The sequence below is a fragment of the Canis lupus genome, chromosome 20, assembly GCF_048164855.1.
Source record: "Canis lupus baileyi chromosome 20, mCanLup2.hap1, whole genome shotgun sequence".
Lineage (NCBI taxonomy): Eukaryota > Metazoa > Chordata > Mammalia > Carnivora > Canidae > Canis > Canis lupus.
In genome coordinates this window covers 31274791-31293348 of record NC_132857.1, presented here as the reverse complement: position 1 = coordinate 31293348, position 18558 = coordinate 31274791, and the positions used below count along the sequence as shown (strand labels likewise).

At 36.4% G+C, this 18558-nt stretch overlaps 1 protein-coding gene across 1 annotated transcript in view; it reads left to right on the top strand.

Moving 5' to 3' along the window:
• The window catches only part of CNTNAP5 (contactin associated protein family member 5), a 796877-nt gene that overhangs the window by 367248 nt on the left and 411071 nt on the right, over window positions 1-18558 (top strand). The window contains exon 6 of the mRNA XM_072788823.1: window positions 9607-9791. Coding sequence (XP_072644924.1) covers window positions 9607-9791 — 185 coding nt within the window. The remainder of the gene's footprint in view (window positions 1-9606; window positions 9792-18558) is intronic.

The window sequence follows — 18558 nt, the reverse complement described above, 5'->3', positions numbered from 1 at the left end:
GATTCTTTTCAAGTAATGCTCATTGCTGACTGTCTGATTCACATTGCCTAGTTACCCCTACTGTAGCTCACTTGGACATGTCCGTTCTGTGGTGAAATTGACCTAGGTCATTCCCATTTAATTAATTTCTTAGGGTAGAGGTTTTTTTTTTTTTTTTTTTTTTCTGAAAGTACTAATGGGAAAGAGATTTCTTCTCTTACTCTGTAAGGAGAGATTCCTCTTCCCACTTTGTACCTATATCATTCACACCACCTGTGGTAGTTTGCCCTCTGCAGGGCTCCAACGGCACTAACCCATACATGCAGGTGGGAGAATCAAAGAGCAGGTATTACATGACTGGGAAACTGTTGTAAGAACTAAGCAAGACATCAATAGTACATGTAGGTCATTCATCCTTATAAGAGTTTAGCGCCTTTTAACTGAGGCAGAATGTGCAATTGCGATGAGCACAGCTATAGTAAAGTGAGAATCCTGGAATAGAATAAACACATGCACAGCAAAGTCCTTGGGGAGGCAAGCATAGGTCTCAGAGGCCAAAGCAATTGAGTGAATAATCAACTCATTGTGAAATCTTGAGATATTGGTGAAAGATCTGCACATTCTCCAAAAAGCCAAATGGACATTTACATTAGCTTTTTTGAAATCTAAACATTTGAATAGGGACACCTGGGTGACTCAGCAATTGAGCACCTGCCTCAGGCCCAGGGCGTGATCCTGGAGACCCGGGATCGAGTCCCACATCAGGCTTCCTGCATGGAACCTGCTTCTTCCTCTGCCTGTGTCTCTGCTTCTCTCTCTCTCTCTCTCTCTGTGTGTCTCTCATGAATAAATAAATAAAATAAAATAAAATAATAAACATTTGAATAAACCAACCCACATGTATTTATAAAATGTTTATCATGCTTCTCAGTTTGTACTGAATACTATGGAAGATATTTTAAGTGTTGCTCTTTTCTGAAAGCCTGCACTTAAGCACTATACTAGATATTTTAAATATGTATCTCATTTAAAATCCCATTTAAAATCACATAATAGCCCTACAAACTATACCCAAACCCATTTTACAGATGACCAAACTGAGGGTCAGTGATGTGTAGTCACTTGTCCAAGATCACATAGTTCTATTATTATGTACCTGGGATCAGAATCCCCTCCAGCCCTATCCCATTGTTCTTACATTAATAATTAAAATGTTACAAACCTTCACAAAACAATTACATATTAAAGATAATTAAGTCCATGTTCACGATTAGACTGTGACAATGGAGGGATCATGGTTAAATATAGGGGCCCAGGAAGGCTTTATGGATGAACTCTGATTTATCTGGACATTTTATTATAAAAAGTAGAGGAAGACAGGTGTTTCTAAGTGTCAAGTGGATAAGATGCACCCCGTTTTTCATAAATTTTGTCATTAATATAGTAAAAATTTATTGAACAAGCACATTAAGTCAGGTACTGAGCTAGCCACTAGGGGTTAAAAGTTGTATTTACCCATCCCTGATTTCAAGAAGCTCTCAACCAGGTAAAATAATTATTTCTATTTACATTTAACTTTGTGATATTAATTTAAAGTATAAGATTATGTATTATCAAAACCATATACCACCACTGTAATAAGATAGCATTTTTTTTACAGTAGCAAAATCACAGAAGATGGATATGAATTAGAGGCTGGACTTGAGCAACCACCCCTAAATCTAGAGAGTGTTTTATTGAATGGAATTTAGAAATATCCTAACAGCTAAAGACCTATGTTTCATTGTTTTAGTAATATATATAAAGATTTACTCTGGTTTGAATGTTGGCCCCACTGGAATCATGTCTCTTATTGTTAGTTTTCTTTCTTTTTCTTCTTTCTTTCTTTCTCTTTCTTTCTTTCTTTCTTTCTTTCTTTCTTTCTTTTTCTTTCCTTTCTTTTTCTTTCTTTCTTTCTTTCTTTTCTTCTTTTTTCCCAGAAAGCCTCCCCTGGGCACATAGGAGAACATTTATTAGCCCTGCATTTTTCTAAGCAAGAGCCTTTACGATATTGGATAGCTTATGGAGTTGAACTTTGCTTTCTCACTCTAAAGACTGTTTCCCCCTTAGCATTGCCCCCATTTTTCTTTTCCACAACTCTCTCCTTTCCATTCATCAGATTCTTTCCTGAAACCCCTCATTCCTGCTAAGTTACATAGCTTACATGTGTGTATGGTGGTATGAAGATGGTCAGAAAGGGTCAGGAGGTAAGAAATGAGGGTGAATGGGAGTATCATTTTTTCTCCCAATGAGGTGGTAGTGAGAATATTAATGTTGGAGTCAGAGAGAGCTTGATCATAACCCTAATTCTTTGTGTTCTTGAGTAAGTCATATGGCTTCTTTGACACAGCTTTTTGCAGGTTTTGTTCAGGGATGATTGAAACAGCACATACAAAGTGCTTGCTTTATGTGAGAAGCTTAATAGTATAAATGAATACCAATATTGATAATCTGAAAAGTTAAAAGTAGAAAGGTCAGTTATGAAGGTCGGATGGAGGCAGGCATTGAGGACTTCCATATGAGCGGCCACCTATATCATTAAGCATAAATGGAGCCCTTTCCGTAAGTGACTTTTTGCTGAAATACAATCTTGAGCAAGAGTTCCCATTCCCTTTTGTTCAGACTATCTGAAGTTCACAGATTGTGAAAGTTAAAGTGACATCCATGTTTGAACTGTTAAGGTAAGACCATGCAAGAAGATCTAATCAAAGAAGACTTTTGGGTGGAAACACTGCAATATGTATGCCCTTAGATGGAAAATGTTAGTTCTAAGGGTGTAGAAATTGACATGTTTATCCACAATATGTTGACAGAGAAGAAAGATGAAAAATTAAGTTAGAAATATTTTAGAAATATTTCAAGCTTCCTGTAAAATTGTTATGTGCTCTAGGGCCTTGAGAAGTATTTACATTGTTTCATTTTAACTATATCTCAAACCATATGAAAACAAGTTTTTATTTAATTAGTAAGAAATTATTTTTCTCCCTAACATGTTTCTAGTTATAAAGGTAGCTTCTGCATATTTTTGTCTTTGACCTCTACAGTTGCCCATTAGAATTTTTGTCTTGTCTTGAGAAATTGGAAGTTAGTAAAGATAGTAGTTGAACCTCAATTGCCACTGAGGTAAAACTGGAGATACATATTTCAGTATAAGGAGTCTGATAATCTCTTGAGAATGAATTTTTTTTTTAATTCCTAATAATGAACATTTCTAAGCAAGATAGAACATTTCCTAGGGCTGACATTCTTCTTTCTTCATAGCAACATCTAGTGTAAATAGAATTCAAAACATCTTTTTTTTTTTTAAAACATCTTTCTTGATGAATTTCAGAAATTCCCTGTTTCCCCAATTGTTTAAACAAACTCATTTTCACTCAATTTGTTTTAATACAAGATTTCTAGTGTTAGCATGGGCTAATGGATGGAGGAGTGGGCGAAATTCATTTGCAACTACCATTTTCTTTGTTAATTAAAAAGGAACTTGTACTGGAGGGGATAGTCAATAATTTACACATCACTCATATACAGTGAACCAGCTATGCAGGATAAGGAATTTGTTTTTAATGAAGCTTATTTATTTTTCCCATTATCAAAGATAGTTATGTCCACTACAAATACAGAGAAAACAGAAAAGAAAAAAGAAAATCAAAGCTTCTGTTAATAATTTAGTAAATGCATTCTTTGGTTTGTTCTCTCATTGTGCTTATCTGTTTCTTTCCCAAATTTGTGATTTAGTCTTTATATGTTCTTTTCTATCCTGATTTTATATATTTTAAATCAGGCAGGTGTAAACCCTGATTTTATTAAATGTTACTTTTTAATTTTATCAAAAAATGACAGTCAGTACTGAGTATAATTTTGAAATGATGTAAGTACTTTATAAGTATCATTAAGATGCTTATAAAATATTCCATCTTGTGATTTTAAGTTTATTCAAAGTCTTATTATTTTTTCTCTCTTTCCAAGTGTTTAGACATCAACTTCCATTTTTAAATTATTAGATATTTTGAAAAATTCACCATATTTCAGTTTGTTTTCTTAGAAGAGACTTCCAGAATGTAGATTACAAGATAAAAAGTTATGAACATTTTTTTGTTCCTCAATACTTACTGATTTTTTTTTTTCAAAAATAATGGTGAGAATTTGTTTTGCATAATTTTTAAGCAATAAAAAGATTTGGCTAAGTAAGTAAACAGTGTAAAGAAGAAATAATATTAATTCACTTTTGAGGGAAGGTCATCAAATTGCTATAAATATTCATGAAAATTCCATAACCTATTTTGCATGAGAAGATAAGTGTGTTAATTAAGGCTCAAGTTTTCATTAGATGCAGTTGAGGGAAGTAGCTGCCTTTTATCTAAGAAGATATACACTTTTATTCCTCTAAAGTCTTAGAATTATGAGTAGGATCATTGCATGGAACAAAAAACTTGCTAAAACAAGGTTAGGATGTGGGAGAGGAAGGCCGATTTTAACCTTGATGAGAATGTGGATGGGGCTATAGATGCTGACTCTGCTTCCTCCTGTCCGGATGTTCTGAGGCATGAAGATTATGATGATGATGGTGGCATTGGATGGAAGTAGAATATGGGGGCATCAGCCAACTTGGAAACGTACTATTAGAAGTTTTAGGATTTATTTATTTTTTTTTGAAGTTTTAGAATTTAAAGATACCAATATACACGTCCAGAGAACTTATATCACATACCAGATTAAATCCAAATGAGGTTTACTGTGGCACTATTTACAATAGCCAAGATATGGAAGCAACCCAAATGTCCATCAATAGATAAATGGGTAAAGACGTGGTGTATATATACAAAGAATTATTATTCAGCCATAAAAAGAATGCGATCTCACCGTTTGTGACAACATGGATAGACCCAGACAGTATCATGCTAAGCGAAATAAGTCAGAGAAAGACAAATACCATATGATTTCACTTATATGTGAAATCTAAAAAACAAATGAATAGAAAACAAACAAAAAACAGAATCAGACTCGTAAATACAGAGAACACTGATGGTTGCCAGAGGAAGTGGAAGAAAATAGGATAATTCTTTAACAATCTCAGAAAGGGAGGACATATTAAGCTATTAAACTATAACACAAGTCCATAAAACAAGCCATAAATGAAAAAAGAAAATGATTTTCTTTTCATGTGCTTTTTTCAGCACATGAATGTCTGAATAATAAAAAATTAGAAAAAAATTAACAAAGCAAAAAAACAACAGCAAAAAGATGTTCGCATAATCCATGTTACAGAAAGTGGACTAAATACAAATTGACAAGAAAATGAAAGAAAAACTAGGTAAGAAATATGAGGAGTTAGATCATAAAAAAGGAAATACAAATGAAAAGGTTTTCAAACTGATCCCTTTCAAGAGGAATGTATATTAAAAATATACTGTTTTTGCCTATCACACAGACAGAATTCTAAAGGCTTGAACATATTTTTTTGACAAGCCTGTAGAGAAAAACCACTCTCATAAATTGCTGGTAGGGGTTTGAATAGCCACAACTTTTACAGAGGACAATTTGGCAGTGCCTGTCAAAATTGCAAATGTGAAAACTTTTGACCACTCATTCCTTACCTACAGGAAGGCTTGTACGCATCCAAAATGATGGCTACATGCAAGGTATGTCAGCAGTATTAGGTATCAAGAATAGATTGAAACCTAAATATTTATCAGTAATAAACTGGCTAAAAAAATATATATCACATATATCATCCAATAAATACTCTGAAGCTGTAAAAAAAAAACTATACAATTTTTAAATACTGATATAAGAAAATTTCCTGGATAGGTTAAGTGAAAATGAAAAGGCACGTAAAAATGTGCATTGTATTTCATCATTAGGGTAAAAAATTAAAAGAGGAGAAATAAAGAATACATATATTTATATATATATAAAGCCTTGCATATATTGCCATATATTTGCATATGATGCATATATAAGCATTTATAAATTGCATGTATAAAGTATATGTGGATTGCATACTAGTAAAAAGTATACATAAAATGTATGTATATAAAGTATAGATACAGCGTATATGTGGATTGCATATGCCTCAATTTTTTTTTCTGGAAGGGGAAATGGGGCATTGGTAACAGTGATTACCTATGGAAGTTTAGCATATGGAGGCAGGGATGTGAGGAAGATTCATCACTATATCCAAAAAGTTAAATAAAAAATATAGTCACTTTGACCCTTTTATAATTAAATTCATCTTTTGAAGCTGGAATAATAGTATAGAAAAATATTTGAATATTTGACTTTAGCTCTCTGAAAGTACTCAGGATGTCACTAAAATCCACCAAAAGCAACACCTTGAATAAATACATAGGGAGAAAGGATGTGAGTCCTTTTCTTTTTTCCTTCCTTCTGTGACCTATAGTGGATGTGCATTTTCAAATGCTTAATGCTTTTGGCTTATTGTTAAGAAATAATTGTTGGGACACCTGCATTTGGCTCAGGTCATAATCCCAGGATCCAATATCGAGTCCCACATTAGGGTCCCAGCAAGGAGTCTGTTTCTCCCTCTGCCTATGTCTCTGCGTCTCTCTCAGTCTGTGTCTCTCATGAAAAAATAAATAAATATTTAAAAAAAGAAAAAATAAATAATTGTTAAATGTCTTTTTCACTTTTAAGAAGAAAACTGAAGCACATATCAAAGTGAAATCTCTAATATTAATTTCTCTTGCCTTATTACCCAGAACTGACATAAGGCACACCAAGTTTCTTTCAATAGTTCATTAGCTCTTGGACAAATTTATTTTATAGATTAAGGGTGTGTGTGTGTGTGTGTGTGTGTGTGTGTGTGTGCGTGTGTGTGTATGTGTGTCCTCTGGAGTGAAAGAGAGAGGGAGAGGTATTGTTTCTATGTTGAGTGTATCTCATGATTGGTACCATTTGCACCCTCCTACTCAAGGAAAGAAAACCTAGTGATCATCCTTAGGGGAGTCTCCCTTTATCACTTCTCCCTCCAACATCCAAGTGACAATATCCAAGTAAGGCTACCACCTTATTATCACTTGGAAATCCGTCCCTCTTGCCCTTTCTTTACCGAAGGCCTGGGTCCCTCATCTAGATTACTGCCAGTGTTACTGTCAGCCTTGCCTTCTTTTTTTTTTTTTCTTTTTAAGATTTTATTTATTTATTAATGAGAGATACAGAGAGAGAAGAAGAGACATAGGCAGAGGGAGAAGTAAACTCCATGCAGGAAGCCAGATATGGGACTTGATCCTGAGACTCTGGGATCATGCCTTGAACCAAAGGTAGATGCTCAACCACTGAGCCACCCAGGTGCCCCAGCCTTGCCTTCTCATACAGCTGACAGAATCATCTTTTTTATATAAGAGTAAGCACACAATAAAAAAATGTTAAAGACTCTGTCCTCTTATCCTCAGTGTGATTGGAGTACTTAATAAACTTTTTTAAATGTTAATTTGAGTTAGTAATCTCTGATTTATTAATTCACCAATGCCCATTCCTTAAAGGTAAATATAATACACGGTTACCTTGCACATACTAGCATACTAGTCCTAGATTATATAAGCCAGACTGGCATGATTATGGCACTGCTGCATGGACTCCCCTACCATGTTTCCCTGCACCTCCAAGCCTTGTCAATGCTTCTTCTGGCTGTGTGATTGTGCTCCATCTTCCATCCAAATCTCAGACTTGTCAGTGCTCTATTGGAGCTTCACAGTTCCCTGTCCTGCATTTGCTTAGCTCCTGGTACTAAACATTGTATGCCACCAATATACCTTTTATCAATTTACTTATTGAGACTCCACATTATGACTTTCAGAGAGGAGAGTATGCCTTTTAACTCTGTATCTCCTTTATCTCCTTTATACATCACCTGCCACTATGGCCAGCACAGGTAGGTATTGGTACCTTTTTGTGGAAGGAAATAAAGAAGAAAGAGAAGGAGGAAGGGAGGGGAGAAAGAGGGAAGGAAGGAAGGAAGGAAGGAAAGAAGAGGGAAGAGAATAAAAGAAGAGATAGAGAGAGGGAAGGGAGGAGGGAGAAAGAAAAAGAAGAAGTATCTTTTAATTATTGGCATAATTTGACCAATCGAGAGAATGTAAAAGTTGTGGAAGAAATAATGAAAAAAATATGAAATAAAGTCAGCAATGAATGCACCATCTATTATTTTTCAATTACAATAAGTTTGATGCTCACCCCCCCCCCCCATCTGAAGCAACCAAGTGTTATTCAGTACAGGAAGCAGTGCCATGAGGCCATAATGGAGGTGGGAGTGAACAGCCTACAGGGGAAATGGTGGCTCCTGCCCCCTTAATGCCACACTGTTCAAGCAGACTGTTGCAGCTGTCCTGGTAAATGTGTCTTAGGAGATGGGAGGGAGACATTTAGCTTTCAGTTTCTAAGGGGACTGAATAATAAAACATTTAAAACCTGTAAATTTATACATAAGTCTTAATTAATTGCATTTAACTGTTCATTTAGCTAAGTCTGAGCTATTCTGCAGTAGGAAAAATGCAGTAATCTTTTCGATAAAAGGGTATTGGCAGGAACTTCCATAATTTTGGAGGAGGGACAGAGGGAAGGGGGAACCAGCTCAATTTGATAGAAAAAAATGTACCTCCTAAGGTACATTTGAATCTCTCACAGCCTCCTAAGGAGTGTCTCCCAAGCTCAGTTTATTTATTTTTTATTTTTTTAAGGTTTTATTTATTTATTCATGAGAGACACACACAGAGAGAGGCAGAGACAAAGACAGAGGGAGAAACAGGCTTCTAGCACGGAGCCCGAAGCAGGACTCAATCCCCAGACCAGCATCACACTCTGAGCCGAAGGCAGATACTCAACCGCTAAACTAGCCAGGTGTCCCCCAAGTTCAGTTTAGATGGAATCAATGCATATGGTCCATGCCACACAGAGTAAAAAGAGTTAAATGGACCTGGGTTTGAATGCCGGCTACACCTCTGGGTCATAGGTGCTGATTCTCACTGGTTCTCAGGTTCGTTATTTATGAAATGTAGATAATAATCTTCCCTTAGAGGATTAAAGATATAGTGTATAAACTTCTTACTTAAGTGCTATTCATATGGTAGGCACTTGAAAATCACGGCTAAAATGATTATTTCCTCACCTTTGCCTTTGCAAGGTAACAATGTAACTTGATGCCCACTGTCTTCCTTTACTTATCCAGAATTCACTCTTCCTCCAAAGCATAACTCAAGATTTGTTTCCTCTATTCAAGAGCCATTCAAACACAAAACTGTGTATTATTTCTAAATGTGATACTCCTTGTTTTCAATATTATTGATGGCCATTAGGATATAGTATATTTTATTACTTAATTGTTCACATTCTGAAAGCGTGTCCTTTCACATCCATAAGGGGATGTGTACATCATCTGACCTAGAATTTGGTCCTGGAATCTGTGGGCAAAGCTTGTTATTGCTTTACAAGCCCAACACCGTTCTGGTCCTGGAGAGAGAGAATTCTTTACCTTTAGTATATAGAGAGAGTTGTCCTTGCTTGCAAAATGTGCTAGTCCTCAAGGCTGTCCTTGGGCACGGATGCCATCCTGTCTTCCTTTTGCTTTCACAGATGACAGCAAACCTCGCCTCAGCAGCAGCCCACCCTCGGTCACCCTAGGCAGTCTGTTGGACGACCAGCAGTGGCACTCAGTCCTAATCGAGCGGGTTGGCAAGCAGGTGAACTTCTCTGTGGACAAGCACACACAGCACTTTCGCACCAAGGGTGAAGCAGATGCCTTAGACATCGACTATGAGGTGAGTTGACTCTCCCTGTGGGTCCCCAGGCTCCTTGCTCAGTGTCAGTAAAAATATCAGGAAACAAAAGAGCTATTGAGAAAACATGGGGGGAAAAAAAAAAAAAGAGAAAACATGGGGGAGCCCAACAAGTCTTAACCTGTGTTCATCTCTGTTTAAGTCCAGGCAGCCTTCTGGAATGGTCCAAGGAGGGCATCTGAGCAGTGTGTGTGGAGGGGAAATGCCTTATCAATAATGGGATGTAAGCAAATTGTGTGCATTTTAAAATCAGGACATCTCCTTTTTTCACTTTTAAAAATGTTTTCTGTTTATAGCCTTTCTGTATCACTGTGTAATCTAGTAGTGACACTCAGTTGTTCTTTTTCAAAAATAAATTTCAAATAGCTCAAAAATACAGAAATTATACTAATATTATATGTCAAATATTTCTGAGTATAAAAAGATAATAAATAAATAAAATCCAAAGAAATCTAAAATCCATATTATAGGCACTGTGTTTAACCTTCATTCCTGTGCAAAATTTGACAATATGAATGGTTAGTTCTTTCTTGCTTTCTTGTGCAAGAAGCACAGTAAAATGCACTGAGGCTGCAACACAAAGAAGATTGCACAGGTTCTGCAAACTGGCAGCCAAAAGTCATCCATCTTTGCTAGTAGTTCAGTTCAACAAGTGTGCCCCTGCTGCATATCAGACTTTGTTCTAGGCAATAGATATACAGAGATGGTAGACCCAGGGTAAGGCCAGTTTTATGTTTTAGGCCAGTAATTCTGAATGTCTGTTTCAGGAGTCAGCCCAATTAGCATCCCTTGTGGATTTGTTAAAAATGAAAATACTCAGGTCCCACCCAGACCTACTGAATCAGAACTCTCAAAAATTTTTTTAGAAATTCTCCGGGTGACAACCTACCTTTGAAGAGAACTATTTTAGAGCAGTTACTATGTGGTTGAGACCTGTGGGGAGATAGAGGCAGGGGATTGCTGGACAGATAATGGGAAACTGTTAAGCAACAAATTCATTAACCAGTGGGGTGCATACTAGAACAGAGGAGGTGGAGATGAATAATTGAAAAATTGGGGTTTGACTTACCTTTTTTCAATCACCATCATGAGCTGTAAGAAAGATTTCCTCTTTTGATCCTAACTTCAGCTTGGTGTACTGTTGATAAGAAACACCATTCATTAACTTCAGAAAAGAGTTTGTTACTCTGACTCAGAAGGATATCGGGTAGATTTTTTTTTGAGTTGTTGATAACTGGAAATTTATAAATATCAATCATCTTCTTTTGTCAACTTTAAGTGATTGAAAAAATAAAAAATAAGGAATACACAGATATTGAAAGAGATATCTTTTATGACCTTGAGGACAATAGAAAACATAAAATCATCTGTACATCTTACCATTTCCCCAAATACTTTAACTCTACCCACCTAAAAGATGGTTCTAAAATTCTCCCAGTTGCCTGATTTAACATTTATTTTTAAGCCTATGCTACCTATCTCTCTTGTGCGGAGAATGTTTATAAGATCACAGCTGAGTGGCATTAAAGTGAATGTCAGCATTTGAGGGAAATGAAATCCAGTGATGTCACTCAATTTATGAAATTGGAAAGATTTTTTCAGGAAATGCCTGAATTTCATGTTGTCTTATAAAAAGTACCTCATGGGAAAGAAACATCTTGGAGTATTCCTTTGAAGTAAACTCTGCTTCAGAGAATTCAAGCCCCTGCCAGACTGCCTAGCCATGTTGCTCCAATGACCATATAAGAAGACAGACTGACTCTAATGGTGACATTAGATGTCGACTGTACTAGAATATGAGAGTTGTGTGTTGGGAGAAGTCTCTGGAACAACTGGAGTTCTCCAATCTTTGCAGATTCATCTTAAAGGCTATGTGGAAAAGAAAGAACAGTAGAATAGGAGTCTTATGTTCTAACTGCCACTTTACTACTAACGAGTTATATAAACCTGGAAAATGAAAACTCTTAACTTCAGTTACTCAGAAGCAATATTAGCACCTTATTGGCAGGATAAATAAAATATCTAATTCTAAAGTTTATTTTGTAACAATGTTGTCGTAAATGAGAATCTAAATTCTTGATTTGATTTCTGCCATGGGACCATATGTGCCCATATGAGCCCCAGTTACCATCAACTAGCAGGATAACCAAAAACAGGTTCTTGGGTTCTTATGACCCATTGTCAGAGCACACCCTGCTGCTCCAAAGCTATGCTCTTTCAAATTTAATACCAAGGTTAATTATATTATGAAAATCTATGTCCCTTTTAAAATTTTAGCATTATGAGCCAATAATTGGCAAGAAAATATGGTAATCTTCATCCCCCCATCTTAGACTACCTTAAGGATATCCATCCGTCCTCATGCTTTTCTATGGAGCCCCCTGAGGACTTTTGTCACAGTAAGATGTATTAAGTTGTTTGTTTCTCCTCCCATCTAGGGCTAGGAAATTTCTGTCCAAAAAAAAAAAAAAAATGCAGAAAGAATGTAGATCCTTTGCTTCTCTTTGGAATGTGATCCTAGCTCACATCACTCAGCCAATATGATTTTCTCCAAAAGCATGTGAGAAAACTATAGCAATCCACTTCACTTCCAGTCTTGAGCAGAAGGATTTAGCAGAGATATTTTTAGGTTCTTATAAAGGGCCCATTCTCTGAGATTCTTATAATCCAATAATTATTTCCCTATCAAAAGTGCTCCATGATCCTGTTCACATAGCCATTTTATAAGCACCAAAACTGTTAAAACATTTCTAAAAATATTGATTTGCATAATACCATGTCATAAATACTGAGAAAGCATTTTACAAAATAAAAATATTTTAATAAGAATACTTAGTTAAAAAAAAAGAACACTTAGTTAAATAAAACTATATTAGATTTATCCCTGTAAGCACTTAAAAACATATAAGTATACATATATCTTCAAATGTAAGTTTTATCAAAATTTTAAAGAAAATATGAGATAGTATTTTTTAACCAAGGATTGTGGATGGTTCTTCTACGTCTGACATAAATTTCAGAAACCTGGAAATAATATGTATGACAAATATCCACATAAAATTTTTTCCACATAATTTTTTAAAAGATTTTATTTATTTATTATTTATTATTTATTCATGATAGACCTAGAGAGAGAGAGAGAGGGAGAGACACAGGCAGAGGGAGAAGCAGGTTCCATGCAGGGAGCCTGACATGGGACTCATCCCGGGATTCCAGGATCGCACCCTGGGCCAAAGGCAGGTGCTAAACCACTGAGCCACCCAGGGATCCCCTCACATAAAATTTTTTAAAAATTCTATGTGACTTTCCTAAAAAGACATATATAATGACATTACTCCCCCAATAACTTAGAAAAGTACTTCAAAATTTAATTAATAATTAAAAACTCCTACAAAGAATTCTTAATAGTTAAAGGCGAATTAAAGAACATGAATATGTAAAAAGTACAAACTGCTCTCAAATATATGAAAAGATGTTCAACTGCACTCATTAAGAAAAGGAATGCAAATTCATGCTACAATGATATTTTTCAATTAGATTACAAAGACTAAAAACATTATAATGTTGACATGGGTATGGAGAAACCGGAGCTATTTCATCTATTGTTAGTGGGATGGTAATTAATATTATATCAAAGAAAGGTCATTGTCGTCAAAATTGTAAGCACATGGTCTTCAACCCCACAATCTGTTTCTAGCAGTTTATCCTATAGTTATAAGCAAACATGTGTATTTTAGGAATAATAAAAGATTGGGAATTCCCCAAAAGTCGGGGGTTAATTAAGAATTATGCTAAGCTCCATAGGGAAACAGCTCTGCCAGGGTGCCCTAGGGACCTCACACTATCTACGTGGTCCACACAACCAGAGCTTTGCACACTAGCTGATCTGAGTCTTGGCAGGATGCCTTATGATCTTCCTGGAACACCAGAAGATGGAGGCCTGTGATCAGCAGCTTCAATGCTGTTTCCCCCTCACTGCACCTCCCCCGGGAGAAGTGGTCATGACACAGTTTCTTGTTGCTTCCTAGGTTCTGATAAGGCATGAGACATTCTGCCCTGCACTCTCAGAATAGAGTTGTGTCATCAAGAATTGCTTAGCTAAAGGATGCTTCTCTTAGAACTCTGACTTGATTAAAGGACTGGACAGACATTATACAAGTGCTTATTTAGTGGTTGAAATAACTAGATAAGGCCCATAGCAACAGGGAACTCCCTATATTGTGGTCATCTGACCCCTTTTTATTTGGATCATTTTTTGGTGCATAGGACAGGGACAATGGTGGACAGCAATGTTTGGCTACTCTTGCCCTTTTTGACTCTGTAAGTCACAAACAATCTGAATCTGTAAGTGACTCCTTTATCCTTATAAGTGGTTCAGTCAGATCTTGGCCTTGGGCTCACCTTGTTTGTTGTGTGTGCTTGACAAAACCACACAGAAGTATTATGCAGCCATTAGAAAGAAGGAGGCAGCCCTATATATTCTGATGTTTATTAAAAATTTATGTGTAAATTTTTAAAAGGAAAGAAAAACAATGTAGACTGCAGTATAAAGAGTATCTGTGTTTAAGATTAGAAAGAAAACATGGACTTGATAGCAGACAGCATGTAGATAGAAATCTCTGGAAGTGACTAAAGGGACAGAGAAGGCAGATAATAAAATACTGGATTCAATGAAGAAGGAAGCCTTACTTTTTACTGACCACTTTTAAAAAAACTTTGAATTTTGAACCACATATAGAAGTATTTTAGGAGAAACTGAGGCAATAGAATATATGACTTAAAAGATATTTCATATATTGCCTGCTAAAATTACAACATCTGATTTATGTTTATTGATAGTGTTTTTCAAAAACACTTGCCACTTTAGAATATTATTGAATTTACTTATTTTTAATTGTCTATCTCTTCATCTTCACCCTAGACATAGAATTCAAGCTCATCATAAGGATTGACATTTTCTTTTTTACTTTTATTTATTTTTATAGAAATCTGTTGCTATATATATATATATATATATATATATATATATATATATATCTGTCTGGTACATAATGCACAGTCAATAAATATATGTTAAGTAAATGAAGGAAGTTTCTTTCTGTAATTACGAAAGGTAACAATTGGCCAACTTTGGTTCCCATAAGAAGTTCCTTATAGGTCCATCATGCTTGAAGGCCACCTCTTGCCATCACCCTTACTTGATGTTGCCTAAAGGACACTTCTCTTAGAATTCAGACATGTTTAAAGGACTGGCCAGACAATATAACTACTTATTTAGTGATCAAAATAACCACAAATCACTAAGGAAACCGTTTTCCAGATCATGTGGCAGTGTAATTGTTATTGATCCTTTTTTCTTTGGAAACTCAGCTGCAAGGATAAAGTAGAAGGCCTACATGGAGAAAAATAAATGAAAGAAAATAAAAAAGAAAAAGAAAGTGAGTAGATGCAAAGCAGAAATAAAGACAAAGAAAGTGGAGGGGAAAATATGAAATGCTATTTTGTTGGTATTTTGTGATTTTGTTTAACCTCTAAAGCAGCTTGTGAGGGAAATTATTATGTTGTACATTACAAACAGAAAACCGAGACCAGAGAGACTGATGACCATCCCCATCCCCATTCTCCAATAGCTATTGTGTAATGAAAACAAGATTTGAGCTCAGATCTGTGCAGTGTTCTACTGGAGATCCCTCACTGACCAGAAATTCTCTCTGAAGTAGGAATAATCCAAGAGACAAGCATGGGTTCTGGTCCTTATTCTGGCCTCTGAATGTATACAGGACTTGAAGCCCTATTAATCCCTGCCATTTTCCTTTCTGCTTTTAAATTTAAGATTGTTAGGAGTTGTGTATTTGCTAATTTTGTGTTCTCCCAAGTTTTGTAATGGCAAACTGGAATATAAAAACTTCTCTTAAATGTAAATTAAAAGTAAAGTAATTGTGTTGAACATGATGGAGGGAGTATTTCAGTATTACTATTATACCAAAAAGGAAAAAAAAAATCTTTGTTTTTATTAACATGAGCTAAAAGAACAAATGAAAAAAAATTCCTTCTTGGGGATCCCTGGGTGGCGCAGCGGTTTAGCGCCTGCCTTTGGCCCAGGGCGCGATCCTGGAGTCCCAGGATCAAGTCCCATGTGGGGCTCTGGGCATGGAGCCTGCTTCTCCCTCCTTCTGTGTCTGCCTCTTTCTCTGTCTCTCTCTGTCTCTCTCTATCTATCATCAATCAATCAATCTTAAAAAAAATTCCTTATTTTATTTCAGCTGCTATTGGTGGAGGTGGTACCAGATTTTAATTATCTAATGACATCTTGAGGCTGGCTGAATTTGGGCTGAATTATTATAACCATCAATAAAATATAGAATTAGCCAGGCCACAGTTGAATATGTGTAGAGCCTGAGGCAAGAGTACAAATGGAGACCCACATACCACAAGTTTAAATATTTAAAGGGTTACAAATAAGCTAACAAACTGTTGAATAAAATATGTTCTAATCTCCTGCTTTGATGAATGTACCTTTCCAGCCACATCCCATATGTTCAAGCCCTGTCCATAGTGTAAACAACTGTCCCCTAGCCACTACTCAGACCTGTCAGCCCATGGTTCATCCTCAAGAGGGCAGATGGGGAGATAGCTCTTCAGGCCCTCAAAGCCCTTTCAGAATTATTTAGACAAGAAGCTCTGAAGTGCTGTGTAGGAAGGTCATGGTTTATAAGGGTGGTAGCAGCTTCCTATAGTTGTTTCCTCTTGACTCCCCATGAGGAAAAATTGAACTGGAGGATGGTCAAAGTGGGGCCTTTCTGGGGCCAGCTCCACGGCAGAAGCCCCAACTGCTTGGGTGTACGGGGGATACTGCAGTTAGGATTTCCTATGAGCTCCTTGTTTGAATGCTAAAATAAACATGATTTAAGATATTGTCCAAAAACCTAAACTAAAACTAAGTTCAATCAGGTCAAAACAAGTTAGAAGAATGAGTTGAACCAACTGGGCTGTGTCAGCCGCTGATGTCCATGAGTCTGTAAAAAGATACCCATTTAGGGGCACCTGAGTGTTTCAGTCAGCTAAGCATCTGACTCTTGGTTTCCACTCATGTCATGATCTCAGGGTCATGAGATCAAGTCCCATGTTGGGCTCCACACTCAGCGTGGAATCTGCTTGAGATTCTCTCTCTTCCTCTCCCTCTGCCCCTCCCCCTGCTTTCTCTCTAAAAATAAATAAATAAAATCTTTTTTTAAGAAGACACCTATTTAGAGACAGAACTATAGGCTAGCATTTGACAAGATTTGGGCCATGAGAATGCTAACAATACTGCAACAACAACAAAAAGTGGTAGAATCCAGCCCCTGGTGCAAAACCTACTTGTAGATTGAGAGCATTAGTGTTGCTCGGCAGAGAAAATATGAGGAACTGATTTATGTTTTTGAGAAAACATTGGTTGTTTCTGCTGCTAAGTAATAGTACATCACCTCTTCTTTTCTTCCCATCAAAGAGACTACAGAAATCCCACCAAATAGTGTATAACACAGTTTGCCCAAAATTAAGGGGGTTCTGGATATATGAGACTTTCAGTTTTAAAAATGGGAAAGTTTCAGGCAAATCAGGACAAGCTGTTGATCCTAGCCTAGAGCCTGATTCACTGAGAGACCAACTCCATGGAACCAGTAATAGAAAAAGCAAGAGTGGGAGCAGTGTATGTAGTGGATAAAAGATGGAGTTCTCGATTGAAGGACTTGAAATTTCAACAGCTCCACCTCTTGACTGAGGCCTTAGTCAAGCTGCTAAATTTCTGTGTGCCATCATTTTCTTTTCTTCTCTTAAAATATTTTTATATTTATTGTTTTAGAGAGAAAGAGATAAAGAGAGCAGTGGGGAAGGGGCAGAGGGAGAAGAAGAGAGAGAATCTCAAGCAGGCTCCACACTGAGTGTGGAGCCCAACATGGGGCTTGATCTCATGACCCTGAGATGTGACCCTAAAGTAGGAACAAAAATAAGACATTATATGCACCATAGGCCTTTTAAAGTTAAAAAAAGATCAGACATTCCAATGAATTTACAAACTGAGTCATTGATCAAGTCAAATAGTAGAGCAGAAGCCATAAATGGTGGCCCTAGGAAAGATTTGGACTGCTGTTATCTCACATGACCTATTTGGTATTTTTCAGTTTTAACTATTTGCATTTGAGCTAATATTTAAAAATCAAGAGATTTCATGGGAAAATTGAGATTTATGGTGTCATTTGAAATGGGAGAAACTCATCAACCTTTGAGAATATTCCAAAGGTCAGTGATGTGCTTCTTTTCCATAAAGACCATGAACTCTACACATGGCTCAACAAACACAAAGCCAGAGCAAGTTTTAAAGACTGAAAAAGAAGACATCTGTTTGAATCTGTTTTCATACACCCTCTATTATAAAGTGGATTATCAGAGCAAAAGTGAGATAAATATTTACAAATGAGAAACTTCAAAAGTATCTGAAATCCAAATTTGACAGAAAATGGAATCTTCTAAACAGGGAGACTCCCAAATTTAAACAAGGCCAGAGAAAAAGCCAATGAGAAGTGAACTCATTGCCATGGAAGTAACATCAAAGATTGAAAAAGATAGAAGAAAATGCCAGACAAAGAAGCGAATGAGATCAAAGGAAGAGAGAGTAGCAGATTCTGGGACCTCATACATTTAACATCAAAGCAGACTTTCTTCTGGGAGTCATCTAGTTGGAGCCCACCTGTGACACCAGCAAGTCCAT